This window comes from Phocoena sinus, chromosome 4 (genome assembly GCF_008692025.1).
Source record: "Phocoena sinus isolate mPhoSin1 chromosome 4, mPhoSin1.pri, whole genome shotgun sequence".
Taxonomy (NCBI): domain Eukaryota; kingdom Metazoa; phylum Chordata; class Mammalia; order Artiodactyla; family Phocoenidae; genus Phocoena; species Phocoena sinus.
This window is the reverse complement of record NC_045766.1, coordinates 144,934,052-144,961,935: the sequence shown is the minus strand read 5'-3', so window position 1 is coordinate 144,961,935 and position 27,884 is coordinate 144,934,052. Positions and strand designations below refer to the sequence as shown.

The 27,884-nt window shown below is 54.0% G+C and overlaps 1 protein-coding gene across 1 annotated transcript; it reads left to right on the top strand.

Annotated features, from left to right (window-relative positions):
* The first annotated feature begins 8,929 nt into the window (after positions 1 to 8,929).
* Positions 8,930 to 19,258, top strand: LOC116752728. The gene is made up of 5 exons (XM_032629464.1): positions 8,930 to 9,167; positions 14,969 to 15,167; positions 15,388 to 16,099; positions 16,251 to 16,343; positions 17,912 to 19,258. The coding sequence occupies exons 1-5, from the start codon at positions 8,930 to 8,932 to the stop codon at positions 18,242 to 18,244; spliced, it is 1,575 nt and encodes a 524-aa protein (XP_032485355.1). The 3' UTR covers positions 18,245 to 19,258.
* Positions 19,259 to 27,884: the final 8,626 nt, after the last annotated feature.

The following is a 27,884-nucleotide window of genomic DNA, read 5'->3' as shown; positions in this document are numbered from 1 at the left end:
TAACACCTGCCCTAAGGGCTGCTCCGAGGAAGAAGTGGGTAGGTTGGAGTGATGGACCACACTCCCCACCCTGGGTCCCCACCTTTGCTGTGTGACTCAAGGTCCCTCATGCTCCGATACTGACCCAGCCACGGGACTCTATGGCCGCTGAGATGTCAGCAAAGGCGATGCAAGCGGAGGCTCTAGGGGCACGCGTGCAGCTGGGTGTGTTTATCTGGTGTCTCTGCCACCACCATTAGACCACGCCCATGCCAGTCTGATGGAGGAGGGGGAGCCTTGCAGCAGTGCTGAGTCCTCAGCCAGCCAGCCCTTGCGTGTGAGCAGAGCAAACCCAGGCGAGATCAGGTAAATTTGAGGAAAAACACACCCACACACCTCAGAGCCAGACTACCAAAAACTAAGACAAAGAGAAAATCTTAAAAGCAGGAACAAAGGCAACTTCTGTCAAAGGAAACCAAGATCACAGCTCACTTTCCTAAGGAAACAATGGAAATCAGAAGATGATGGAAGAGATCTTTGAAGAAAATCAGTTCCACCCAAGAATTTTTTGAGGTTTTAATTAATTTATTTAATTTTTATTTTGAGATAACTTTAGGTTCTAGTCTTTAGCAGAGTTACAAAAATAGTACCAAGGGTCCTCATAGATCCTTCACTGAGCACCCCTAATGTTAACATGTTCCATGACCTTGGCTCAGAGGTCAAAGCTAAGATGTGATCATTGATGCAGTGCTGTGAACTAAACAGCAGAGTCTCAGAGGATTTCACCAGCTTTTCACTAATGTCCTCTTTCTGTTCTGGGACCCCATCCCCTCTTTATTATCACATCTCCTTAATATCCTCCAATCTGGACAGTGTCTCAGCCTTTCCTGCCTTCCACGACCTTGACACTCTTGAAAAGTACTGGTTGGGCATTTCATAGAATGACCCTCAGTTGGTGTTTGTCTGATGTTTTCTCATGGGTTTTGGAAAGACCACCCCACAGCACGTCGTATCAGGGGACAAGGCCATCGGGATGTCTTGTTACTGGTGATTAAACTTGGTCGCTTGTCTTCGGGGCGTCTGCCTGGAGTCCCCAACACGAAGTCACTTATTTCCCCTTTTGTGTTCTGTCCATCGGAAGCCGGTCACAGAGTCCAGCGCACACTCCAGGAGAGGGGAGCTCATCTCTGTCTCCCGGAGGGAGGATAAACTGGTTAGCGATTCGTGCCAAACCGTTGCAGAGCTTAGTATTTTGAGCTATGCAAACGTCCTGCTTTCCTTTACAGTTCTGCCCACTGATTTTCGCATTTATCAGTGCATCTCGGCTACAGCAATCATTACTGTAGTATCATAACGCTGATTTTCTATTTCCCTTATTTCTTCTACATACATAAAAGATAGTTGGTAAAATTAAAAACAGGATAATTGAGGAAGTTAAGGAGAGGAGACAGGGCACAGGACAGATGGGAATGAGAGGAAATGAGCTGTAAGACACTGGTTGTGACCCCAAATATCTTACAAACGACATTAATGGCAGCTGAACAAAATACTGTCAAAGATTGTCAGACTAGATTAAAAAAGCAACAAAATCTAATTATATCCTGCTTATAGGGAATACATCTTAAAAAACACAGAAAGGATGAAAGTAAAGAGATGTAAACATATACCAGTCAATTGCTAATTGAAAGGAAGCTGGTGTGGTTACACAAATAGCAGAGCTGGGTCACCAAAATGACCCTGCAACACGGTAAGGATGGAGGTCTTGTCAACAAACGGTGCTGAGCTGATTGATGTCTGTCCGGGACTTTGTCTCACGTCACACTGACACGTCGATTACAGATGGGTTGCTGCTCTAAAGGTGAAACGTAAACAACAAAGATCTGGGGATGTGACATAAGGAAATGTATAATCACGGTTTCCTGAACAGACCAGAAAAGGCGTGCGTTATAAAGACATGTGGAAAATGTGACCTTCTGAGTGAGAGGAGTTACTGTACATTTCCTGTCGTTGAACTAACAGAGGATTTGTGTAGAGAACCTGTAAAGTGCTCTTGCAAATCAGGAGGAATCACGTGTACAGCCCAGTAGACACACGGGCGTGGGCTCAGTCCCTTCACAATGGGGGAGACCCGTAAGCATGTGGGGCGGTGTTCAGCCTCATGGCATCGAGGAAGTGCAAGTCAGACCGTGAGACACCGTCCTACCAGAATGGTTAAAATGGAAAGGTGGACAAACCCAAGTGTTGACAAGGACATGGGAAACCAGAGTCCTCACACCATGCTGGTGGACGGGCAGATTGCTACAGCCACTCCAGGAAACCGGTGGTCTCCCTCCTCTAAGGTGTGATCGGCAGTTCCACTCCCTGGTATGTGCCCCACTGAAGCACCCACTCAAGTTCACCGGAAGATTATTTATAGCAGCGTGACCCAGGATCCCCTACGTTGGGGACAACTCAGATGTCCACGGTGGACTGGTTGCAGTGTGTCCGTCTGATGGAATTCTGCACACGATTGAAAGAGACCACTGCATGCAGTCGGACACCAATGTGTGCACCTCGCACGTATACAGTTGCACAGCCATTCACGAGGAGCAGGATGTAAGGGGGCTCCCCTCAGGTGGTGCAGGTGGGGGCTGGAGCCTGAGGGGGTGCCCCCTTCCATTTCACGCAGGTGCCCGGCCATGCCCCGCCTTGTGCTGGACTCAGGTGATACCAGCCGGCTTCTTCCCTCGCTAGACCACCAGCTCCTGGGAATGGGGACTTTCTGAGCCGCTCCACACGGTGTCTGGCGCGTCGCAGCTGCTTGGCGAGGATTTCACAAGTGAATTAAGAGAGGAATGTTGAGCCAGAAGTGTCACAGCCAGAGTTACTCAGGGCTGGTGAGTAACTCCCGGGGATTCTGCTGAATCACAGCTTCCTTTGGGCTTGGATGTGTTTTAGATGGTATGTTCCGAACAGATGGAAGTTTCTTGGCCTCTGGGACCGAAGCAGTGCATGTCTGGTAGATGCATCCAGAAGGAAGTGGCTGGAATGTGACTCACGCAGCCCATCTGAGTGCGGATGGGGTAAACAGGCTCCAACGACTTCTGCTCATTTAGAACCAGAGGAAGCTGGGAGCCGAAGCGTGAACAGCGGGGTGGAGGCTGGCCAAAGTCTGGATGGCCCGATTCTAGCTTTTTTCTCATTGCATGGGGAGCCCGTGACAGTGTCCCTGGAGCGTTTCAGGCTGACAAAATCACCCCATCAGCATTTTCACTGGCAATCAATTAGGTGTGTCCTGGGCAATCCATTCCCGGGGAGGAGAGCCAGGCCTGACCTTCTGCAGGGGGACAGCTGTGGGGGCAGGGGTGGCCCATGGCCCAGCGACAGTGGGCTGGGACCAGGGGAGGCACAAAGTCCTGGTTGGGACAGCTTGGCGTTTGCACCGGGGCTGCCTAGGCCAGCACAAGGGTGTTTGAGACAAGAGCGAGGATCCGACCCCCATAATGTTCTTCGGGGGTCACGGCGACGTTGGGATTCGCTCTGCAGCTAAACTCTGCTCCCAAGGGCATGCCCGAGGCTGGCCACATGGGGCCACGTTGACTGCGGCACCGATGGACACGACAGACAGGATGTGGGGCAGCTGTCTGCTAACAGCCAGCATTGCTCTCCTCCTGTGGGACCCAGGCAGCCCCTCCACGAGCTCAGTCCAGCCAACGATGGGAGGGGACAGGTAGAACTGCCACAAGCCACCGCCACCCACTCGGTTGTCACAGCCGGTCACTCTGTCCTCGTACCCTCTGGGTTCACAGGAGAGCAGCCCACGATATTCCGAAGTATTCCCCAGTCTGTGTTCCATTCCTCCCTGATCTTGCTGTCTGCAACCCCTCTTTCCGTGGGAGCTGAGGCCCCCCAGTCTTGGAGTTGGGTTGAGCCCCGACTTGAGGAGGGGGAGATGCCAGCCTTCCACAACTCCGAGAAGCCCAGGCTGGGACGTCTGTGGAAGGAGGAAGGACTTCTGTGTTCTGAGTCCTGGAGGAGCTCACAGTGTCACACCAATCCCCGGGAGGGGGACGCCAGGACCGCAGGACACCCTCCCCCCAACCCCACCCACCCACCCTGGAGTGGAGACCCTGAGAGGGGAGAAACCCAGAATCACCCGGGAGGGTATGCGAACCCAAGAGAGACCAAGCATTAACCCAGGGGAGATTCGATTGCCCTGAGAGGGCCTGTGAGGGAGGTGAGGGCAGGAATAGAAAATAAAGACCCCCTGATGCACATGTGACCCCTGCACGGAGCTATCAAAGCCACCTCGGGGAACCGACCTGTCCGGGCCCACGAAGCGCCTTTGACCGCGAGCTCGTTGGCTCGGGTGAGGAGAGGGAATGCGGGAATGTCTCCGCTGCCTGCTGCCGTTTAATCAGCTTCCGTTTGTGCCTTGAGGCTCAGGGTCTGTGACAGACTAATTAGGGACCGCAAGAGGGGCTGTCTTTGCAGTTCCTTTAAGTTTGAGTGGTTTGGGGGGGTTCTCATGGGATCCCCAGCGTTCAGAGCACCAGGAGACCTGGAAGAAAACCCTCCTCTGTCAGGTAAAAGCCACTCCTGCATTCCATTCACTTGTACCTTTCATGACATTTGGGGGTTTTATCCTCCACGTGAAAAATGAACGTTCTGTGCCCGTGGGTTTGCCTTTCAGCTTTCTTTTGTCTCTGACTTGAGTAAATAAGAAAAACTCAAGGTGCGGGTTACTGGGGACCAGCGGGCCAAGCGTCGTGTGGCTCTGGGTCCTGTGTCTGGTTCATGTCTGCTGCCCAGAAGTTCCCCGTGGACTCAGCGATGGGGAAAGGCCGGCTGGCCAGCCTCCCAGTTTGTCCCGTTTGAGATTCGAGACCCGCAGCCAGGGGCACACGGCTGGGGGCCTGGACCGGCCGCTTCGGGGGAAGAGGCTCTCGCTGGCCCTTGGGGAGGTGGAGAGGTAGGGGTGGGAGGGGCTGGCCGTGCTGCCCAACCTCCTTCCTGCCGATTCCGGCGACTCCCTCAGGCCCATGGCCTCGGATGTGTTAGCCGCACACAGACAGAAGGGAGGAGGGAAAGGCAGCCTCTCTCCTCGAGGGATTCGGGTCCTTTGTGACGGTGGGCCGGGAAGAGCCCAAGGGGTAGGGAGAGCACAAGATGCCTGCCGCAGGGCTGGGCTGGGGGAGGAAGGTTGGAGCGCTTGGCAGGCCTCCAGGCTCAGAGCAGCTGGGCTGGGCAGGTCAGGGGGCCTGGGAACCAGAGTGGCCCTGGGGGCTGGGCCGACCTGGCGGGGGAGGGCGCGCTTGGGCCCTTCCTGCCCTGGATGGTGGGGCTGTGGCCCAGAGGCCCGCGCCGTCCCAGCCTTGGAGACTGAGGACCCTCCGGCTCCCTGCCCGTAGTGCAGGTCTGTGGGAATGCTGGGCCCACCAGGGGCTTCTGTGCTCACTGTCACTTCCGGCCGAGTGCAGTGGTGGGGCCCTCCTCCCATGGCCGGGCTCCTCCCAGGCTTTTGCGCCAGCTCCCAGGCGGGCACACTGCCCAGCACTCCTTCCAGATCCACGGGCGTGGGCGTGCACGTGTGTGAGCGCGCGGGCACGCGTGTACGTGCGTGTGTGTACGCACGAGTGCTTGGTGTGAGGCCGGCTGCACCTCCCAAGGGGGTCTGTGGGGGCCCTTCTGCCTCGGGTCCTCGTCTCCACCTTCTGCTCCACGACCAGAGACCCAAGGAAGTAAGGGGGGCCCAGGAGAGCATTCCTGGGAGTCCCTGCGGCAGGAGGGTGGCCAGGCTGAGTGCAGGGCTTGAGGAGGCTGAGAGGCCGCCGGCCGGCTTCGTGTGGGGCTCCGGCTGGGTGGGCGGGATGGCGGCGTTCACCTGGGACCGTCCACGGCGGGGACAGCCGGGTCTAAATTGCTGACCTGCCACGGCTGTGAAAGGGTACTTGCACAGAAAAGGAAAGATTCACACCCTTAATGATGGAAAGGCATGGGCAGAGTCCCGGCCCCCGGGGGCACAGGCGTGGGAGCTGGGCAGGCAGGGGATGTGGCCCATTTCAAGGCCCAGCCTCGCAGAGCACGTGCGGGTGTAGGGGAGTGGGTGGGGGAGCCGGAAGAAGTGCAGCTGCCCTCCGGGCCTTGGAACCCCTGACGCTTTGTGTGGCCTCCCATCTGCCAGGACGTTCCTGACCCCCAGGACCAAACGCAGCCGACATGATGGCCACCTCAGCAATGGTGGGCCCTAGGTGGTGGAATATGGGTGCCCGGCAGAGGGAAACACGCCCCGGAGGGGAGGAGAGTTTGGCAAAGGCTGTTTACAAGGACTGGTGCAGTAGCCAGGGTTTGCAATGGGAGCGGCTCTGCCTGGGCCTGCAGGAGAGGGAGTGACTAGGGAGGGGGGCGCCTTGACCCCTCTCTCCTCCCACGGCCAGGGCTCCGTGGGGGACAGAATTAAAACCAAGTCTCTTTCCAACCCAGGAAACCTCTCCATAAGGGTAGAAGAGAAGGACACGAGTGTATGATGAGCTGCGTTAAACCACAGTGTGACGCACAGCACAGCCACTGCTGAAGCCACTGCAAAGACAGAAAGAAACCAGACTCTTGTCAATAAGGAGGCTTTGCAGTTAGAGCCCAGTGACTCGTTCAGCCCATTCCCCCACCCCCCGCCCCCCAGGAAAGGGTGTCGGAGAGTCACCTTCCTTGAAGATCGCAGTTCAAATAGCTGGCTCCCAGGCCTTGAGGAGACATTCCTGAGTGGTGAGACAGCCCATTAAAAAGGTTTACAAACATTTGGAAAGGACTGAGAAAGACATTCTGGAAAGGGAGGGGAGGAGGAGTCTCATCTCTTATTTTCAGCAGGGAGGAGTTCGCATCTGCCCTGGTAGCTCCCCCTGGCCAGCCCTCGGGTGCCCCCCCCACCCACCGCAGACGAAGGTGTGGGCGGATGGGAAGGTCTGCGCCAGGAGCAGGGAGAAGGGCCCAGACTCTGCTCAGGACGTGGGGTGCAGCCGGCTGCAGCAGGGACCCCAGCCCTGAGAGCATTAAGCCGCGTGGCTGCCGGACTTTGTGAGAGGTCGGTGGGGACCCGTCTGGGGCTACTGTCCAGCTGCTCGTCCCAGCCCACATTCTATCGCAGGAAAAAGATTAAGGCGCGTTCCTTGTAACAGACCAACATCCAACAAAACTGCTTCCCCAGATCCCAGGCCTGGGTGTGGAGGCCCAGCAGGCCGTGACTCAGGCCCGGAGTTGGGATGGAGGCCTGCACAGTCGGCTGTAGGATGTGGGGAAGGAGCGTCCACCCACACACTACATGGCCAGTTGTGTTGTATCTTTTCCTGTGAAAGTTAGAAGTGAACTCCCAGACACGGGACAGGATGTACTTCGGGATAATGAAGCCGCCTCTAATACTCGAGAAGCGGGTTCTGTGGGTCAGGGCAACCTTGCAGAACATCTGTGGGGACAGTGGGCCAACATCGGACTTTCTTGTTACCCCATCAGCTGATGGGACACCCTGCCATCTGGCCTGGGGGGCTGTTACAATTTTAAAAAGAAAAGATTTGTGAAGGTTTCTCAAAGTTTAAAAACAATGAGAACTCTGTGTGTACCTAACCGTACTGTAGGAGAGCCTTTCTTCTACCCTCTTAAGTTCCTTCCCGGAGGCCTGTGAATTAAACTGAGAAAAGCCAGATTAACAGAGGAAAAGGTTTATTTCCCATGTACATGGGGGTGGGGTTGCATCACAGAAAAGAAAACTGCAAAGAGGCAGGGTGGAGGGTGGTGGTTATACAGTCATTTTAACAAAGGGCAGCCCTCCTGGAGAAGAGACGGGGGTGGGGGGCGGGGGGTTGTGGGCTGTGGGCTGTGGGGGTAAGTTGTGGAAAGGTGACTAGGAAACTATGGAAACATGGGTTGTTTAGTGAGGTCTGTTATACAGACTCAAGCCCAAGAATGATCTCCTGAAGACACCTTTGCGTGAAGAAACTATCTTTATAAAAGGGAAGAAAGGACGAGGGCAGAGACCCCCCCGCTGTGCTTGTTGCTTCTTAACCACCTTCAGCTCAAAATAATCTTCACGCCTAAGTGGCACATTTTGGGGTGGCATGTTCTGATTTCCTTCAGTCCAAAATCAGAGTTTTTGAGGAAAATAAGTTCAAGGGAACGTTAAGGAGGAAAACTCTACAGATTTACCCACAGGCAGCTCTGTGATTTAGCAGGACTTGTTCTCTCTGTGGTCATCGCCCTCCAGCTGCCCAGGGCCTTGTGCTCTGGCCCTGGCAGTGCCGGAGGCTATTCCTGTGACCTCTGGTCCTGGGCGCAGTCACCCCAGCTCTCCCTCCCCCCACTCTGCCTCTCAGAGAGCCCGGCCCAGGGTGTTTCTGCAGCTCCGCCCCCCGAAATGCGTGAGGATTCCTGGGGGGCCCGCACAGCGGGGCATCACACGAATCCCTCCGAGCAGGACCCTAGAGCCAACCCACCACCCTCACGCCCACTGGGCTGCACCCATCCCGGGCAGGTAGGGACGCCTGGTGGTCGCCTCGCGCCTCCTGAAGCCTGCCCGGTGGGGGCCTGTCAGGAGCGCAGGACGGGGGGTCCCAGGGGCGGCTGCTGAAGCCCAGCAGGGCACTGCAGGGCCCCCCTGGGTACAAAAACCCCTCCGTGTTCCCCATTTCTCGTTTGTAAAAAAGCTTTAGTCTCCTAGGCCTTCCCGGAGTTCCAGAGAGCAGACTCAAGCAGTTACTAATTAGAGAAGTAAGGGAACCAGAAGCAAAGGAGAAGCAGTCAACCCAGAGCAGCAATGATGGCTTCAACCATAGTCAGCGATAGAGCGAGTCCTAGTGGCTCCTCAAGGGATACACGCGGCAACCTGACGCACACCTCTGAGCTGCTCTGCAGAAACTAAGACCCCACACGCCGACCCAGCGACACAGTTTCCCCTCTCGCTGCCCCCGCCTGCCACTCCGTTCAAATGGCCAAGAGCCTGGGCTACGTCTTCAGGGTCCTGCAGGGTGGGAGGGGCCACCTGCTCCAGGAGCAGCGGGCGGGCCCCTCAGCTGGGCCGGTGGTCAGGTGGCTTCTCCCAGAAGGGGCTCTGGTGCCGCCCAACCCCTCCCCCTGCTCCCAAGGGGCGGCAGACCCATCCTGCTCTCCGGCCCCCGTGGGGTCGGGGTGGGGGTACACAGCGCTGGATGAGTCAAGGTTTAAAGGTGACGGTGGGGTAAATGCCAGTACCAGGGGCAGCGGGCGATCAGGCAGGGCGGCTTCAGGGAGGAGGTGGCCCGGGACCTGTGCCCCAGCCTGCGGGGCCGGGAGTCACCAAGGCCAAGGTTGGGAGGGCTCGGGCAGAGGCAGGCCCGTGTGGACTCCTTAGTTTCCACCATCCCCTCTGCAGGGGAGGTCGGTGCTGGATCATTGGAGGCCCCAGGGCGGCTGTCCCTCTGGGTCTTCTGGGAATGTCCCCTCCCCAGAGGGGCCTCTGACCCCATCCAAAGTGGCCCCCCGTTCACCTTCTATCCCAAGCAGGGCCATCGCTCCGTTCTTGTTCCCTTGTCAGTCACGAGGACGTAGCCGTGGGGGCCCAGGAAGCCGGGCAGGGCCGACCCGTGTCCCAGGTCTCCGCGGGCCGCCCCCACCCCCCTGAGGGGCTCCGTAAATGTGGCTGAAGCCGGTGAACTTTCCAGCATCACCCACCCCCAAGTGGACAAGGGCTCCACGGCTGGAATCTTGTAAAGCTCATGGTACAGTTTAAAAGTCCCCTTCTATCGGACCCCACACTCTGTGAATTGCCTGTTCCTAATGGCCTGGTGAGGAGGGTCTGTTTGTTCCCGTACCTTTTCTGACTGGTGTGAGGGCAGGTGGGGTGCGACCTCTGCAGGACTCAGGGCAGAGCGGGCGCGGCAGGGGACGACCAGGCTTGACCGCAGCTGAGGAGGGCCCTTCCCTGGGGCGTGCACTGCCTGCGGGTTTGGCCCCGGGTGCCAGGCCACCTCTGAGCACAGCCCCTGCCATCTTCACCCAGACCTCACGCCTTCCCAGGGTCTGCAGAGCTGGCCCCGTCCCCTCAGGGCCTCTGCACACACAGACCCTGCTGCAGGACCCACCAGCCCTTCAGATCCTCGTCCCTGCACTGCCCCAGGTCCCCTTGGTCAGGACCCCTGACATTCTCTCCTAGACTGGTCCTTTGGGCAGCTGGACGCCTGGTGAATCAGGGCTTCAAATCCAGGCTCTGAGCTTCCCAACCTGACGGGGATGACGGTAGCGCCTATGACGGGGTCGCTGTGAGCACTGCATTAGCAGTATAACCTGTACCTACTGGAATTAAACACAGGTTAGTGGTGAGCTGACCCACTCCCTCCCCTGCCACGAAGCTCTCGTCCGGTTCTGTGCCCACGGCCGGTCCAGCCCTGTCTTGCGCTGAGGAGTCTGGTGAATGGAGAAAGGGCGGGACCCGGGGATTCCGGCTCTGATCCGAGCGCCCATCTCAGTCCTGGAAATGGATGTTAATCAGGTCGTTGCCTCACTCAAGGGTGGTGTGGAAGTGGCCCCGGGACAGTTTTGGTCACCCCTGGTCAGATCTGCTGGCAGGAGGAGGCCACCCACGACACTCAGCAGGGAGACGGGCTGGACGAGAGGCAGGCCTTGGCGGGTCTGCGTACTGACCCTCAGGGAAGGCCGTCTCCCTGCTCTGAGGCCTCACCCGTCGGGTGACATTTGTTGGCGGAACCCCTCCTGGGGTCCTGGGCCGGTCCTCGGCTGCCACGGGGGCCCTCCCGCCTGGGGACGGGGCTCGGGAGAACAGCCACAGAACCTCGAGGAGCTCAGGCCAGCTTCCCCACTCAGCCGGGATGGTCTGTGTTCGTGACTGTTACATATGGGTTTCATTTACACCCATGCTGTTGTTTACATGATGGATTGAAAATTTTCAAAACTGCAAGATACCGGGCAATTTGACTATTCTTTCCATATTTGACAGGAAATAAGCTGGGACTCTCTACCCACCGCCCATAGCGCCACAAGGACGGGGAGCTCACCCATGTCTCCCATGACACACTCTGTGCCCGGCAAGTGCCCGGTACCTGCGTCCAGTGGGCGAGAGATCTGAACTCTCCCTAGAGAAGTGTGTGTGCACCCGGAAAGCATCATTAACAGGGAGACCAAACGCGAGGAACTGGACATTCTTTCTCTGTGAAAGAACATCTGATTGGAAAAAAATGCAGCTGCAGGGACCTAAGGTCAGCTTTGAAATGTGCAGCTTCAGCTCGTTCGACAGCAAAACAGCCTCATAAGCACGGAGCCGGGGCCTTGCTTGCTGTGCTTGTGCGCATATGGCCGCCTCCTTGAGAGAGACAGGTTTTGTCCCTGATTTAACTGCTCTTCTTTGTTGTTTTTTTTAGTGTTTATTTTGAAATAATTTCAAACAAAGAAAACTCAAGAAAAGTTGCAAGAACAAAGAAGGGACTTTCTGTGTAGCTTAACTCTGACTTACTGATTTCTTATATTTTATCCCATTTCCTTCAACACTCACACTCTCTCTGAAGTGCTTTTAGAACCAACGGAAAGTAAGAGGGAGACCCCATGTCCCTTCGCCTGTGACGACCTCGGTGTGCGTCTCCTGGGAGCATGGACTTTCCCCTACAGATCCTCAGTGCAACTGTCGGATAATATAACACAATCACATGACCAACAGTCCCTGTTCAGCTTTTGCCAAAGTTCCAACAGTGTTCCTTCCCCTCGGGGGTAATGTCCGGGAGCTCACACTAAACTCGGTTGTCACCTCTCCTCCAGGTGCTGGGCCCTTCCTGCCTCTCTCTGGCATCTGCTGTTGGCTGAATGTAAGGTGAGAGCCGGTGGGCAAAGGGGAATTGTTGTTTGCAGAGTCTCAGCCTCTCAACCCCAAGGTGAGAGCAGAGGCGGGGGGGTTGGGTGGAAGATGGTCCCTCAGTAACAGACACACTTTCCAAATTGTGTGCCTCTGATCTCTCAGCCTCCCTTATTGCATTGGCTGTAATTTCCAGTACAATGTTGAATAGCGTGGTCAGAGCACTCAGCCTTGCCTGTTCCCAGACTTCTGGGGTCAACATTCTGTACTTCACCAGGAAATGGGATTTTAGCTGTAGGTATTTCATGGAGGTGCCATATCAGGTGAGAAAGTTCCACTTTATTCTTAGTCTATATAGAGCTTTTATCATAAATAGGTGTTAATTTTTTTTAAATTTATTTATTTTATTAATTTATTTTTGGCTGTGTTGGGTCTTCATTGCTGTGCACAGGCTTTCTCTCTAGTTGAGGCAAGGGGGGGCTACTCTTCATTGCGGTGCGTGGGCTTCTCATTGCAGTGGCTTCTCTTGTTGCAGTTCACAGGCTCTAGGCATGCGGGCTTCAGTAGTTGTGGCTCGCGGGCTCAGTAGTTGTGGCTCGCGGGCTCTCGAGCGCAGGCTCAGTAGTTGTGGGGCACGGGCTTAGTTGCTCTGCGGCATGTGGGATCTTCCCGGACCAGGGCTCAAACCTGTGTTCCCTGCACTGGCAGGCGGATTCTTAACCACTGCACCACCAGGGAAGCCAAGTGTTAAATTTTTGTTGAATGACTTTTCTGCATTTATTGATGATTATATATTTCATTTTTTTATTCTACTCATATGGCGAATTACATTGATTGATTTTTAAGTATTAAACAAATCTTGCAAATTTGGGCTACACTATGTGTTTTCATTTTACATGCATCACTGGATTTAATTTACTAATATTTTGTTAGGTGTTGTATTTTGTATTTATGTTCATGAATGTTATTAATCTCTAACTTTCTTTTCTTACAATGTTTTGTGTCAGGTGTGGGATCAGGGTTACGCCAGCCTCATGAAATGAGTTGGGAATTGTTTCCTCTTCTATTTTCTGAGTGATTCTGTGTAAGATTCATAATATTTCCTCCCTAAATCTTTGATAAAACTCACAGTGAAGCCATCTGGGCATACGGTTTTCTTTGTAGAAACAGTTTTGACGATGAATTCAATTTTTAAAGGTAATCATAAGTCTGTTCAGATTTTCTATTTCATTTTGCGTTAGTTTTCGTAAGTTGTGTTTTTCCAGAATTTGTGTCACCTAAGTTGAATTTATTGACATAAAGTTGTTCATAACATTTATTCATTCTCTTTTTATTATTTGAAGGATCTGTATTGATATCCCTCCTCTAATCCTTGATTTCTCTCTCCTCTGTTTTTTTTAAGTCTTACTGTAGAGTTATCAGTTTTTGCAATTTTCAAAAAATCAATTTTTGCTTTGTTAATTTTTTCTGTTTGTTTTCTAGTTCATTACTTCCTCTTATTATTTTTATTATTCTTTTATTTTTTTGTATTTTAATTTGCTTGTCTTTTTCTAGCTCCTTATGGTGAAAACTTAGATAATTAAGCCTTTTTGTTTGTTTATATCTAACGTAAACATTTAAAGCTATGAATTTCCCTTGAAGCACTTCTTTGGCTGCTTTCTATACGTTCCGACATGCGTACCTCTGTGTATGCACATGCGTGTACCTATATGTATATGCATACCTGTGCATGTGTACATGTGCACCTGCATGTGTGCACATGTGCATGTATGTGCTCACGTTTTTGTATCAGTTTGCTAGAGCTGCTGTAACAAAGTACTACAAATGACAGCTTTAATGACAGAAATTTATTCTGCCACAGTTCTGGAGGTCAGAAGTCTAAGATCAAGGTGTCAGTAGGGTTGCTTCCTTCTGGGGTCTCCGAGGGAGAATCTGTTCCAGGCCTCTCTTGTAGCTTCTAGAAAATCCTTGGGTTTTCTTGGCTTGTGGAAACGTCACCTTGGTCTCTGCCTTCGTCTCCACATGGCATTCTCCCAGTTGCATGTCTCTGTCCAAATTTCCCCTTTTTATAAGGACAGAGTCATATTGGTTTAGGGTCAACCCTCATGATCTCATCTTAAATTGATTATCTGTGTTATGGGCTGAATTTTGTCCACCCCCAATTCATATGTGGAAGTCCTGACCCCCTAGCACCTCAGAATGTGACCTTATTTGGAGACAGCGTCTTTAAGGAGGTAATTAAGGTAAAATAATTTCACTGGGGGTGGGTCCTGATCCCATATGAATGGCATCCTTATGAGAAGAGGAGATGAGGACACAGACACACACAGAGAGACAACCATGTGAGAACACGGGGAGGAGACGGCCGTCTACACACCCAGGAGGGAGGTCTCAGCAGAAACCTGCCGCATGACACCTAGATCTCAGACTTAAGTCTCCAGGACTGTGAGAGAATAAATGTGTGTTGTTTAAGCCCCCCATTTGTGGTGTTTGTTACAGCTGCCCAAGCTAAGACACCCTATAGAGCCTCTATCTCCAAATAAGGTCACATTCTGAGATATTGGGGGCCAGGAATTTAATATGTAAACTGGTGGGGGACACAATTCAGCCCATGACAGCATGTATATGTGTGTACCTGTATACATGTTGGTATGTCTATGTGGGGAAACCACATGACTCTGTGTATACATGACATAGGTGAAGAAACTGGGTCCAGTGCAGTGATGGGACCTGCTGGGGAAACCCAGGAGGCTGGGCAAGTGGCCTTCCCCTTATGGTGCCCCCACCCCACCCTGAGGCCTCAGCTGCCGCTGCCTGGCCCCCACCCGTCCTAGAGGTGACTTTCCCATGGACTGCTGAGGTCAGGTGATGGGTCCCTGCCACCCTGGCTGTGGGCACCTAGACAGGCAGTGGCTCACCCACCGCAGCTGGGGATGGGCCCCGCGGGCAGGAGTGTGATGCTGCTGCAGAGGTGACTTCTGGGCACCAGGACAGAGCTGTGAAGCTGAGAGCCAGAGGAAGCCTGTGAGAGGGGCTGGTGGGAGAGCCCAGCCGAGGGCAGAGCCTGAGGGGACCGAGGGCAGGACGGCAGGGCCCGGGTGTTGGGTCGGGACGGCTGGTCCTGCTCTGGGGTCTGGCCTCCTCTCCCTCGGTTTCTGACATTTTTATTTCTGGCGTATCCTCCTCAAGGCCCACAGACCCCCAGCGTGCATATGGCCACTTTGGAGAGAAGGCAGGGCCTGGCCTCAGGTGGTGTCTGTGCAGAGGGCGCGGGGCTGACTGATGGCTGGGGGCTGCCCCAGGCCAGCCAGCTGGCCACGGCCCAGGCCACACCAGGAGGAAATGGGTCCCAGATGTTGCTGAGTGGGCTGGGTGTGAGCCTCCCGATGTATGGAAAGAGGAGGTTGGCTGCGGTCAGCTGGTCCAGCGTTCCAGGGCTGTGCCCCCGGGGGTCACCTTGTGGGAGGAAGGAAGTGGTCCTGGGAGGGGCAGATAAGCCCTCCTGCCCCCACAGGAAGGGTGGGCCACGTACACTCCATCTGGACCCTTCTTTCCCCAGAAACCATGGGCCCAGGTTAACCCCAGGGCACCTGTGGGGGTGGGCGCAGGGGTGAGCTGGCTGGCACACAGACCCAATGCACCCCCAAGGCAGGGCTCCCCACTCAGCCTCCTGGGCCAGGGAAGGGAGTAAGGACCCCCTCCCACGCCCCCAGCACCTCAGGCAGGCAGGTGGCAGACGGGGAGGTCAGGTGTCTGCTGGCCGCAGGTCCAAACTGCTCAGGAGACACCAAGTGTGAGCTGATCGCTGGCCCAGCACGAGCTTCAGGACCCCACACGCCAGGCTGGGGGTCTTTCACCGTCACTCAGAGAAGTTTGCTGGGTTTCTCTTATTTCTCAGCAGCTGCCTTCCTGGGGTGGAGGGAGACCTTGTCTGGACCCCCACCTGCTGCCGCCCAGCCCTGGTCCTCACAACTCCCAGAGTCTGGAAGCCCCTTTCTCACCTCTCCAGGGACCTCTCGGCTCCCCAGTTCGTCCTGGCAGCTTCTTGTTCACTGGAGCCCAGAGTTCGTGCAGCCAGAGAAGAGCCACAGATGCCCAGGGGAGGATGGCCCCTCCGGGACAATCGTCCGTCCAGGCTCACCACCTCCAGGCAGTCCTCCCCCTGGGGTCTGTCTGTGTGCCCTTCCTCTGTGCCAGCTCACCCCTTGTGTCTACCCAGCCACCAGCCCCTTACGACACCGGGCTCTGCACCTGAGGTCCCTACTCCGGCTTCTGACTTCCAGTCGCCCCTTGTCTGATAAAACCCTGCTCTTCAATCCCGTGAGTTTTCTAGCAAAATTCCCTGTTTATTGGTACCCAGGCGAGGTTCTCTCCAGCTGGTGCTTTCATCAGTGTCCTGGGAGGTGTGAGGAGGGAGGGGGGATGGCAACATTTTCCCCGCCGGGACCCTGCTGTGTGTCTCTCCCCACAGGATGAGGGTCTGGGGACCTCCAGCCTGAGGTATCCCGTAACATCCATCTGCATACAGCAGGCACTCAGCGCTGCTCCACTGAGCTGTCTCAGGGTGAGTCACCGCCCCACAGGTGCACCTTGGCCTGATTGTAGAGGTCCTGCCTGGAGGAGCCGAGTGTCCCCAGACCCGGGAAGTGGGCAACAGTCGAGGATGCCATCTGGGGATGGAGGCGTGGTATGGTGCTCTGCTGTGGGTGTCGAGGTTCGGGATTGTGACCTGGAAATCCTTGAGACCAACTTTTCTTTTGACTGGAGGGGGTGCAGAGTGGCCAGAGCCTTCGAGAACTGGGGGACTGGCCAGGCCCCGGCTGCTCCCCTGAATTTCCCCTCTGTCCTCTGGCCCCCCTTCCCCAGCCTCACACCCACAGTCCCAGCTTTGTTGCTCCCCAAACACAGCAGAGCTTCTACCCTATAGCAGGGCCACCCGGGGGAAGCCACCGGGGACTGAGGGAGGTGCCACTTCCACCTGGAGGGCAGCCCCGTGCCCGGTGCAAGGCAGGGCCCTCCCTGGAGGGACACAGGTCAGGGCCAGGAGGGAGTGGCAGTGGCCCCACTGGACCCGATGTGGCAGAAACCTGCCTGGCTGTCCTGAGCCCGGGGAGCGTGCGGGAAGGGCGAGGGCTCCGGCTCCCGAGGTCGCTTCCGGCCCAGTGCAGGTGGGCAGGCCGGCGTCGGGCCCCGCGCTGTGTCTGTGAGTGCACACGTACGCGTGTACAGCGTGTGCAGGTGTGCGTGTGTGCACGTATGTGCTATGCGCACATGTACATGTGTATAGCATGAGCATGTGTTCACGTACATTTAAAATTCCGGGCCACTCACTTCAGTGATGTGTAAATGAGCACAGACAGAACCTCTAGAGTTTTCCTCAAGCAGGTCGTGTCTGCCTCACTGGCCCAGAGAGACAGGAAAGCCCGCCTGTCCTCCCTTCTCTAGGGCTGCACGTGCCCCGGGCTTTTTAGAGGAGATGCTGAGTCCCGGCATCCTGGAGGGTTCCAGAGTGATGCGCACACACACAGACCAGCACACATGCACACCACACACCACACACACGCGCACATACGCCGCGGATCTCACTGCTAACAGCCACGCGGAACGCTGCCCCGTAAGCCCCCAGGAGGTGCAGAAAAGCACTTCCTCTGCAGAGTGGGGTGTGCGATTGGATGGGGGATGCATCAGGGAACCACAGCCTGCCCTGCTCCCAGAGGGTGGGAGGGGCCTTCCGGACCAAGAACCTCCGAGGGTTGCGAGTCGGTCCTGTTGCTGGTGTTAAGACCTGGTCAGTCTCGCTGATCGGTGGTCCCTGACGCTCGGGGATGCGGGACCCCAGACCCCTCCCAGCCCCAGTCAGAGCAGACATGGGGATTATCCCAGGGCCGTTCGGGGTACCCATCTCCCCCGTGTTCGCAGTACGTGGCGTGGAAACCTGGGTGTGGGGCGGGCAGGGCTGACTCCAGGGCTTGCTGGTGACCCAGGCAGTCTGTCTGTCTGAGACACGTGGCCCTGGCTGCTGGACCCCAGGTTCACACGGCAGAGTCCATGGAATTGGGCTCAAGCGACCACAGACCCGGTGCTGTGTGCCGGGCAAAACCCCCATTCACTCCTCAAACCCCCGTTTTACAGATGAGGACTTTGAGGCCCAGCAAGGTCGTGATCTTGCCCAAGGTCACACAGAGGAGGGGAAGTGAGCAGTTTGGAGAGCGACCCTCTGGCCCTGCACGCGGGGCCTTCACCGCTGCTCTGCGTTACTCCCGCTCCAAGCCTCCCAGGAGGCCGACGCGGTGGTGTCTCGGGTCTGAAGATGCTGGCGTTCCTGCAGGGGCCCCTGGACACCCCGTCCCTCAACAGGCGACCCCTCCAGAAGGGAGTTTGCAGCCACCCAGGGCCCCGGGGTCTGGGTCGTCCACACCCACTGCGGCTCTTGACCCACGGATCGTGGGGAAACGAGATTTATAACCTGGACTGATGGCAGACCACCACCGAGTTTGATCAGTAAGCCCTATTTCCTTCCACTTCTTTTGCTTAATGTCCTTCTTTTATCCACTCTTTCCTACTTCTTAATGCTTTTATTAGGAAAATGAACCCCACGTGTGTCCCCCTGTGGCACATTTTCAGTCAAACTGGGGACGCCACGTCACTTGCAGCCGTGACTACCATGTGTCCCGGGAGCGACTGTTCCGTGAACGGCTGGGCCTGCGTCCCACGGGAGCCCCGCTCTGGATTCGGTCACTGTGGCCACCTCGTGTGATTTCAAACCCTCCTCTGTCCCCGCACTTCCCGAAAACTGGGGCTGGGTCTAGAGTCCCGATCAGATTGGGGTCAACAGGCAGTGGGGACCCCCTCCTGCTGCGTCTCTCGGGGGCCCCGATGCGGGTGGGGTCAGCCTCATCCACACAGCAGCCCCCCAACCCGGGGCTTTCGGCGCCGCTCATGGAGCGCTGGCCTCCCCCATACTCCACGGCGCGAGCAAAGGGTGAGTTTCTCTTCCCGCCATTCCGTCTGAAATGATCAGCTAGAAATCCTCTAAACAGCTTTGTCCCGGAGCCACGCCACTCCTGCAGGAAACCAGGGCACACTGCTGGTTTGTTCTTTCCTTGTCTTTCCTTTGTTTGACGTCTGCAGAATCTCCGCGCCCTGACAGCTTGCGAGGGCCACGGGAGACTTTAAAGTTTTAAAAACATTTGATATTTTGTAGCCCATCGCTGCCATTGGTCTATTTGATGCCAAATGCCCCAGTTTGGGCCAGGGTGGGGGCCTTTCAGGCTGGCGCCGCATCCACTTGGTGGGACCCCGGGTGCTGAGAACACCCTGCTTGCACGTGAAGAGCATTCAGGGCGCTTCCTGTCCCGCCCAGCCCCGCACTTGGTCACGTCTCCAGAAAGCCCTGGTCCTTACAGCAGGGAGAGGTGCGTGGAGAGCACAATCTGGGTGCTGGGGGCCTCAGCCCCAAGCTGTCCTCTCTTACCACCATCCGGGGGCAGAAAGGAAAAGACCTATTCTTTTCTTTCTTTTTAAAGATTTATTTATTATTTATTTATTTTATTTCTTTTTGGTTGCGTCAGGTCTTAGTTGCAGCACGTGGGATCATTGTTGAGGTATGTGGATCCCTCGTTGCAGCAGGCAGGCTCCTGTGGCGTGCCGGCTTCTCTCTCGCTGTGACGCGCAGGCTCCAGGGCGTGTGGCTCTGTAGTTTGCAGCACGCAGGCTCTCTAGCTGAGGCGCGCGAGCTCAGTAGTTATGGCGCGTGGGCTCAGCTGTTCCTCGGCACGTAGGATCCCAGTTCCCAGATCAGGGATCGAACATGGGTTCCCTGAATTGTAAGGCAGATTCTCTACCACTGGGCCACCAGGGAAGTCCCAAGACTTATTCTTATAAGAGAAAAATACAGTGTGAGTCCAAGAGTTTATACTGACACCTCCGATTCGAATGCCAGAGTTTTCTCAACTTCTTTGATTTTATATTTGTATCTATTTTTCTCTAATCCTGAAATCTTGATTCCTAATGGCATTAACATAATATTTTTTGTTTTCATCCTTACATGCTTTATTTGAAACTGTATTTTTGTAATTTAAAGTTAATAAAAGCAGTATTATTGCCAAAGATTGGATTATGAACGCAGTTTAATATTTCTGCCTGATTCCTTTTGTCCTTATGACTTGTGCCATTAGGGGTGTATACTCCACTTCCTTGTATTTAAAATTCAGGTGAGACTATTCTCTGTGTGATTAAGCCACCAATGTGATATAAAATTTGTTTGGGATTTTTAGGGATTGCCTTGTTTTTCATTTTTGTTTACTTTTATAACTGAATTGTATATTTATATGAGTCGCAAGGCAAAACTAGCAACAAAGGCTTACTCAGTCTAACCTGGCTTTCTGGCCAGAAGGCCAGTTTGGCCAGCAGGGACCATGGCCTCGTGAACCCATGTAGGACATCTGAGAGGTCCCTGCTCTGGGGATGGCTGGACTGTCACCTCAGCCTCTAACTGTCATCGTGGACGTTCGGTGCCTCTGCTGGGACTTGGTTCCCTGTGTTATTCTATTTAACAAGCACACGGTGACTGCTATGCTGGGCCTGTGAGGGGTCACGGAAGCCCAGAGTCAAGTGAGATACAGAACCTGTATGATAACCCCAGACAAACAGGTGGAGTCCAAAAGGGGAGCTCTGGTCCCCATCACCCCGCCTCTCCCAGCCACCAGCGTGGTGCAGGGCATGGGCAGGGCCAGAGGTTGGACCAGCTGAGCCAATGGCTGGCCACAGGGAGCCTGAGTTTGCTCTGCTAGGAGCCCAACTTTCCTCATCTGCCCCTAAATCCAAACTCCTTCCAGCTGGCCACCGATGAGCTGGACATTCCACAGGCCACTTTGTAGACACCAGAAAAACCTCCCAGAGCTTCTGCCATTGGCTGAACCTGGATGTGGGCAGATGGGGCAGATGGTTAAGTGTATAGGAGCAAAGGCCGCCAGCATCGGCACGGAGGGCCCTTGCGCCTCACTGCAGCTCCCGCTCTCATCCTTGTGACTGAATTAGAACAGCTCTGCCGTGGAGTGCTGAGCCTGGAGCGGGTTCAGAGGATGGCTGTGCCGATCCAGGGGTGCGCCCACTGAGCACGAAGCCCCCTGCCTCCTTCACCTCCTCGGAGGGCACCGGGCCCTCTCAGCCCCACCCGACACCCAACACCGTCCAGATGTGGGTTCCTTCCACAGTCCAGGAGTTGTAGACCAGTTTTTATTCCGTTATCGGGCTACGGCAATGTTCATCGATTAACATTGGGGTTGTTGCCACTCTTTGCTCTGCTACTGACGCTGTAATTAAAGTCCTTGCTCCCACCTACATCCATCCCCACCATAAGCTTCCACGCTCTCTGTTCCATCATCGGCTTGGTTGCGGTTGGTTCCGTGTCCTTCCCACCTGTGAAGGATGGAGACTTTGTCTTGTTTACTGACGGACCTCAGGGTCCAGCCCTGGAGATGTCCCCACCACTGCAGACGCCTGGAAGCAGCATTGTTTTAGCTCTTGTGTTCACACCCACAACCCACCTGGGAATTGATTTCATTTTTCCACGTGGATATTTAATTAACAAGAGGTCTTCTTTGTCTCTTGCGCTGTAATCCCAGTTTATTATAAATCAGGTGTCCAACATATGTGTGTGTCTTTACGTGGACACTTCATTTCATCTCGTTGATCTGTTTTTCACCTATTTTCCATCTTAACTTCTGGAGCTCTGTATTGAGTCTTGGTGTCTGATGGCGGAGCCCCTAAGTTTGGTTTCTCTGCAAGATTGTCTTGGCTATTCTGGTCTCTTTGCATTTCTACGTAAACTTCAGAATCAGCTTTTCAATAGCCCCACCCACACATGCACACACACACCCCTGCTGGGATTTTAATTGGGATTATAATGAAATCGATAAGTACATTTTTATATCTTTATAACATTTGTCTTTTAATCTATGAATATGTCCTAAACCTTCATTTATTTAGGTCTTCCTTAATACCTTAATAACTGTTTTAGTTTTCAGAATATTTTGTTAGGTTTATTACTAGATATTTGATGTTTTTGAATGCTACTGAAATGGTTTCGTTCAGAAATTCTCATTTTCTAATTGTTTGTTGGAGGTCTATATAAATACAACTGACTTTTGTATATTGTATCCAGTGTCCTTCCTAAATTCACTTGAAAAATACAGCTTTATCGAGATACAATTCACATGCCACATAATCCAGCTATTTCAAGTGTAAATTTTTAGCATATTCACAGAATTATGCAATCAACATTGCAATCGTTTTAGAATCGTTTTATTACCCTCTCCTCAAAGAAACCTCATACCTTTGCTAAATTCACTTTTAATCAAAGCATTTATCTATAGATTCTTTCGGGTTTTCTATGTACACAATCAGACTGCTGTGCTTGTGCGTGAAGCCTGCAAACACCTGTAGAAGTAAAGGTTTGGGAAAAACACGCATCTGCTAGTGATGGAAACAAGCTGTGCTTAAGAAGAGCCTGAGGGCTTCCCTGGTGGCGCAGTGGTTGAGAGTCCGCCTGCCGATGCAGGGGATACGGGTTCGTGCCCCGGTCCGGGAAGATCCCACGTGCCGCGGAGCGGCTGGGCCCGTGAGCCATGGCCGCTGAGCCTGCGCGTCCGGAGCCTGTGCTCCGCAACGGGAGAGGCCACAGCAGTGAGAGGCCCGCGTACCGCAAAAAAAAAAAAAAAGAAGAGCCTCAGTTTGCATATGTGCTGATGTGAACAAGGCAGCCAGAGCAAAGTGGGCGGCATGGCGCACACTCGTGTGTGTGTGTGTGTGTGTGTGTGTGTGCGTGCCCGTGCACTACTAATCTTAGGTATGGACTGAGAATCAGTCAGGCATGAACAGCGTCAGGAGGTTGGGGGGCTTCCAGTACGAGCTCCCTAGGGCGTCTCCTGCAAAGGCGTCTCTGGATACACCCCCTCCCTCCCCAAAGAAGATTAAACCTGCCAGGTCGCAGGAGACTGACGGAGAGGTGGGATGAGTGTGGCCAAGCCTGGCCCCTCACGTGTGCTGCCGGCAGGTGAGGGGCCTGAGCAGCCTCAGCATCTGATGGCCGGGGCAATGCCGATGGGGTTCGTCCACGTGGAGGAACCAGAGGGCCTTCCAGCCTCGTGCCCCGTGGTCCTCAGCAGACGGGCTGCTTCACGACCCCCAGGTGCCTTCAACAGCTAAGAGATAAAAGTTCTCTCTGCCTCAATTATTTTTTCGGCACCAACCTCAGGTACGTTGGGAGTGAAAGACACTCTGTTTAAGAAAATTTCCGCTGGAGTAAGGAGCACATTGTATGACAAAGCTTGTGCTTTTCAGGGGAAAATCACATCGATAGCAACGCAGGAATTTTCATTTAGACAAGTTCGCATGCATGGTTTACAGCTGTGATGTTCACACTGGTATAAAGTGTCAGGTTTTAAGAGCTGAATGTCCAGGGATACCTGGGCAATTCTCTCCAGTGCGGGGAAATCCCCCACTCACCAAGTCCTTCCTTCTTGTCCTCCCTGCTCCTCTCCCATCCCCTGTCCTGGAACTTCCCACGGGAGGTGAGCGGAGGCCGCCGACTGGCTCCAGCCTGGACCAGAGCTCAGCTTTCCTTTGTTTCGACAGAGCTTGCGCTTTCTAAGAGGAAGAAACGGTGTTGAAACTTCAGTTTGAAAGATGATGGACTCCTGGACACTCGCACAAGTAAACGAGTGAGAAAATGAAGAAATGGGTGGACAAATGTTTACACAGGAAGAGACTGTAAGTTTCATCTGTTTCCATGTGAATTCCAACCAGTAAAACTAAAACGCTCTTATGAAACAAAACTGTGTTTTGAATGGAAGGCCCTGCTTTGAGTATAAGCTTACACTCAGAAGAAACAACAGCTTCTGGGCTACTCGTCTGTAAATTGGCACACACCACGAGAGATACGATAACACGCTTCTGGATGTGTGCCCAAGATGCAGAACAGTGGCTGGTTATGAAAACATTTCCTTCCAAGGCTAATGTTTCCAGAAGGAAAAACATGGCAAGATTTATTACTGTGACGTTTAAATCTGTTAGAGCTGATTTAATTTTTAACCTAATAAAATGGACCCAAACTAGTGAACAGGTCATTATACATTCTTCAAAACCCAAAGAATGTCTGTCACAAAGAGTGAGCCCCAAAGTAAACTATGGATTTTAGTTTACAATAATGTGTCAATATCACTCTCCGTTGGTCGTAACAAACGTAGCACATGCACGTCACTGAGCAGAAGGGGAGCTTGCGGGCGTGCAGGGCCGGGACCCGGGGGAAATCTGCTCTTTCTACCAGCTTTATCTGTACACCTAAAGCGCCTCCAAAAATAACCTTTACTCATTTAAAAAAATGTAAAGGAGCCAAACCACAGTCCACTTCTCTAATAAACCCTATGTATTTTCTGTAATAAGAATATTAATCATTTTAAATGTCAAATATGGAGTCTTTCATGTCAACTTTTGGAAACACACGATGTAAGAAGCCTGGCATTTTAGCAATTCCCTGTTTGGTCATTTTCCCACCCAATGCTGCTAATTAAACATTTTGTAAATGACTGTAACGTACAAAGCTGCTCCCTTTTCTTTAGTTTATAAATAGGAATGTAGATGATATTATGATATCGGCACACAGATGATATTACGATATTATAATATAGGCATACAGATGATATTATGATATTATAATATTTTAAAGACCTAAGAACAGCTCTACTTGAATTGTCTTCGCCTGTTCAGGCTGCTGTAACAAAATACTGCAACCTGGGCGCTTGTAAACGATGGAAATGTATTTCTCACATTCTGATGGTCAGGGTTGTGGAGGCTGAGGCCAGGTGCTGGCGGGGTCGGGGGAGGGGTCGGGGGAGGGGAGGGGGAGGGGCCCCAGATGGCTCCCTGGGCACCCACGTGGGGAAGGAGCGGGCGCTAATCCCACCCCGAGGCTCCCCCTTCACACCCAGACCACCTCCTAACACCATCACACAGGGTCTGGATGCCAGCGCGTGGATTTGGGTGACACCGAGCCTCTGACCGCAGCACAAACGTTCAGGGTGGAGCTTGAAGGTGAACATAAGCAGGGATGTTGGCGTGAACCATCGCTTTTTGATCTGACTTCATCACAGTTTCTGACATTCTCAACGGCCTCTGCACTTTGCACAAATACAACATTAGGGAATAAACACCTGAGTTCCTTTTAAAAATTAGAATTCAAACCCAAACTGTGGGTTATTTTTTAAAAATCAGAAATTCCAGACAAATCTCCCAGGCCCACGTGTGTCTGGCCCTTTCGGTGACCCCTCCACGTTCTGCGGCCGCACTGGGGATCCATCCAGGCCTTTCGGAAGGTAAAGACGTCTTTTTCTCTCTCCTCCGAACGCTATTGATTTAAAACACCCGCAGGGATGACCAGCCACAGCCGTCCGCTGTGACTCCGATCCCACGACATCAGGACAAAATGAAGGCAAGGGGCTCTCAGCGTCGGGGTGGCAGCCTCACGGCTCCTTCTGAAGCAGAACTAGGAGGCAATGAGATCAGTGTGTGCGGGGCCATGTGTGTCGTGAGTTACAGTTTAACCTGAGGCCCCAATCACTTTACCAGTGTCATCTACACACACTGCTCGCTGTGACCCTATATGTGTAACGTGTCGTACGACCATTAATAAGAAAGCAGTAATATGGGACCGCGAAGGAAAAATCTGATTAATCAGAAAAGTGGGAGCAAGAAATGCAAGGACTTTCATTAAAACAAAATGAGGCAAGAATCCACATACTTCCTTTGCCCCCATTGTAACCATGTATGGTGCCTCCCTTTCTAAAAATGTGTACGTTTCCGTGATTCTACTAGACACTCAAGTCCCGTGAACAGAAGAACATAGAGTGGGCTTGTCTAGTGGACAGTGTACCAATGGAGCCAACCCAGGTGGCCCCCAGGGCCTGGGAATCCCACCCATGACTCTGAGGGAGACTTCCCGTGTGACAGAGGATGGAGACAGACCACCCCCAGGAGCTAACTGCCCCGGCCCAAGCATGAGCTCTAGGTATTCAAATGCCAACGCCTTCAAAGGACACATTTATAACTGGACAGAACCATAGTCCACAGAAGGGCTTATACGTCATAATCACCCAAAAATATCGTGCATACTGGCTTAAAGCGGCAGACGTTTATTCTCTCCCAGTTCTGGAGGCCAGAGGTCTGAAATAAAGGGGGGCGGGCTTTGCTTCCCCCTTCCAGCTCCAGGTGACGCCAGGCATTCTTAGCTTGTGGCCGCATCCCTCAGTCTTCACCTCCATTGTCAGGTGGCCCCCTCTGTGTGTGTGTGTGTGTGTGTGTGTGTGTGTGTGGATGTATGTGTGTGGTGTGTGAGTGCACCTCCGTGTCCAAATTTCGCTTTTCTCTAAGGACACAGTCATACTGGATGATGGCCCATCCTCATGACCTCATCTTAGTTGATTAAACCTGCAGAGACCCCATGTCCAGGTGAGGCCACTGTCACAGGCACATGGCGTTAGGACGTTAACACATCTTTGGGGGGGACACAATTCAACCTACGACAAACATATCTGTGTGCAGGGCCGACCCAGTCCCTGTGAGCAAAACTCTGGAGGGACATTTTCCCCAGGTTTGGGGAGACCTCCCACCAGCGGTATATCAGTCATCTCTTGCTGTGTGACAAGCTGTTCCCCACCCATCACCTTTACTGTCCTCGCAGCAGCTGAGCTGTGGGTCCTGGAGACCTCTCCGCACTGCAGCAGGTGGACCCTGGGGCGCGTCACCCCAGGGCTAACTGGGGAGACGGCTCCCATGGCGGCAGGTGGGGCCCTTCTGTTGTCCTCTGGGAGGAGAACCAGGCCACACCCCCACCTCCGCTGTCCCAGGGCCAGGGAGGGTGACATTCCTGGCAAATTCCACAGGAAAGTTTGTGCAGACGGGCCCGGTTTCCAGACATCCCTGGGGCCAGGGAGCTCCCCTTTTTTGAAACAATGAAAACACCTGGGAGATTTCCCTTTTTCCCTGCCAGGTGTGAAAAACCACAGAAGCTTCTAGTCTTTGTGGCTCAGAGGCAGGCAAGCGGCCTCGCTGCGCTGAGGGCATCTTGTCCGGAGACCATGGTGATGGGTGCCGATTTTGAGGCTGACCACAGGGCACGTGACACCTGTGGGGGCTCTTAGATGAACCGCCAGGTTCCTGCTCCTTTGGGGGACAGATGGGCCGAGGTGGAGCCTGGACCACACCCCTGGAAACAGGCCTGCCTAGTGGACGCCCACCAAGACTCATCTCACCGGAACCGAAGGCGTGGAGTGCTGGGGACCTTCCTGGGCCTCGCCCGCTGGGGCGGCCGGGTCTGGCGCTCCTCACGCATGTCTGTGTCCCCTCCCCACCTGGGTTACCCAGCAGTCTCACTGTCCTGGATCTCCAAGGCCCGGGCCCATCTCTGGGGAAACACTGGCCCAGAGAGGGGGCAAAGGCCCAGCTGCACAGGCAGCAGGAGGCCGGTGGGACCGCAGGCCCCGTGGCTGGAGAGTCTTTGCCACTCTGGAGTGCTGGGCTGGGGTTGCAGGTGGCCCCCCCGGGGGGGGTGTCTCCACAGACTCTCACTTTCAACCACTCTCTTTCAGATGTGCCACAGAAATGGGGAAAAGGACCCTACGTGGGGCAGGCAGAAAGGATCGTGAACTAAGCCGTCACCTCCTCTCCTGGGGCTGACACAGGAGCAGAGGGGCCAGGCTCTCAGCGCCATCCCCAGAGCGCCCTCTCCGCCCAGCACCCCCGGCCCTGAATAAACGTGCAGACAGGGGCTTCCCTGGTGGCGCAGTGGTTGAGAGTCCGCCTGCCGATGCAGGGGACACGGGTTCGTGCCCCGGTCCGGGAAGATCCCACATGCCGCGGAGCGGCTGGGCCTGTGAGCCATGGCCGCTGAGCCTGCGCGTCTGGAGCCTGTGCTCCGCAACGGGAGAGGCCACAACAGTGAGAGGCCCGTGTAACCGCAAAAAAAAAAAAAAAAAAAAAAAACGTGCAGACAGACAAGCACAGACCTCAGGTTGCGGTTTACAAGGCTGTTTTACAGACTCGTCTTTCT

What these genes read in the sequence shown, in the direction of transcription:
- LOC116752728 (XM_032629464.1), top strand. Translation starts at nt 8,930, where the DNA reads ATGGCCAAGAGCCTGGGCTACGTCTTCAGGGTCCTGCAGGGTGGGAGG. An exon ending in CTGGGTGTGAGCCTCCCGAT is followed by an intron (nt 15,168 to 15,387) that starts GTATGGAAAGAG and finishes GGGTGGGCGCAG; the next exon opens with GGGTGAGCTGGCTGGCACAC. An exon ending in AAACCCTGCTCTTCAATCCC is followed by an intron (nt 16,100 to 16,250) that starts GTGAGTTTTCTA and finishes CTCTCCCCACAG; the next exon opens with GATGAGGGTCTGGGGACCTC.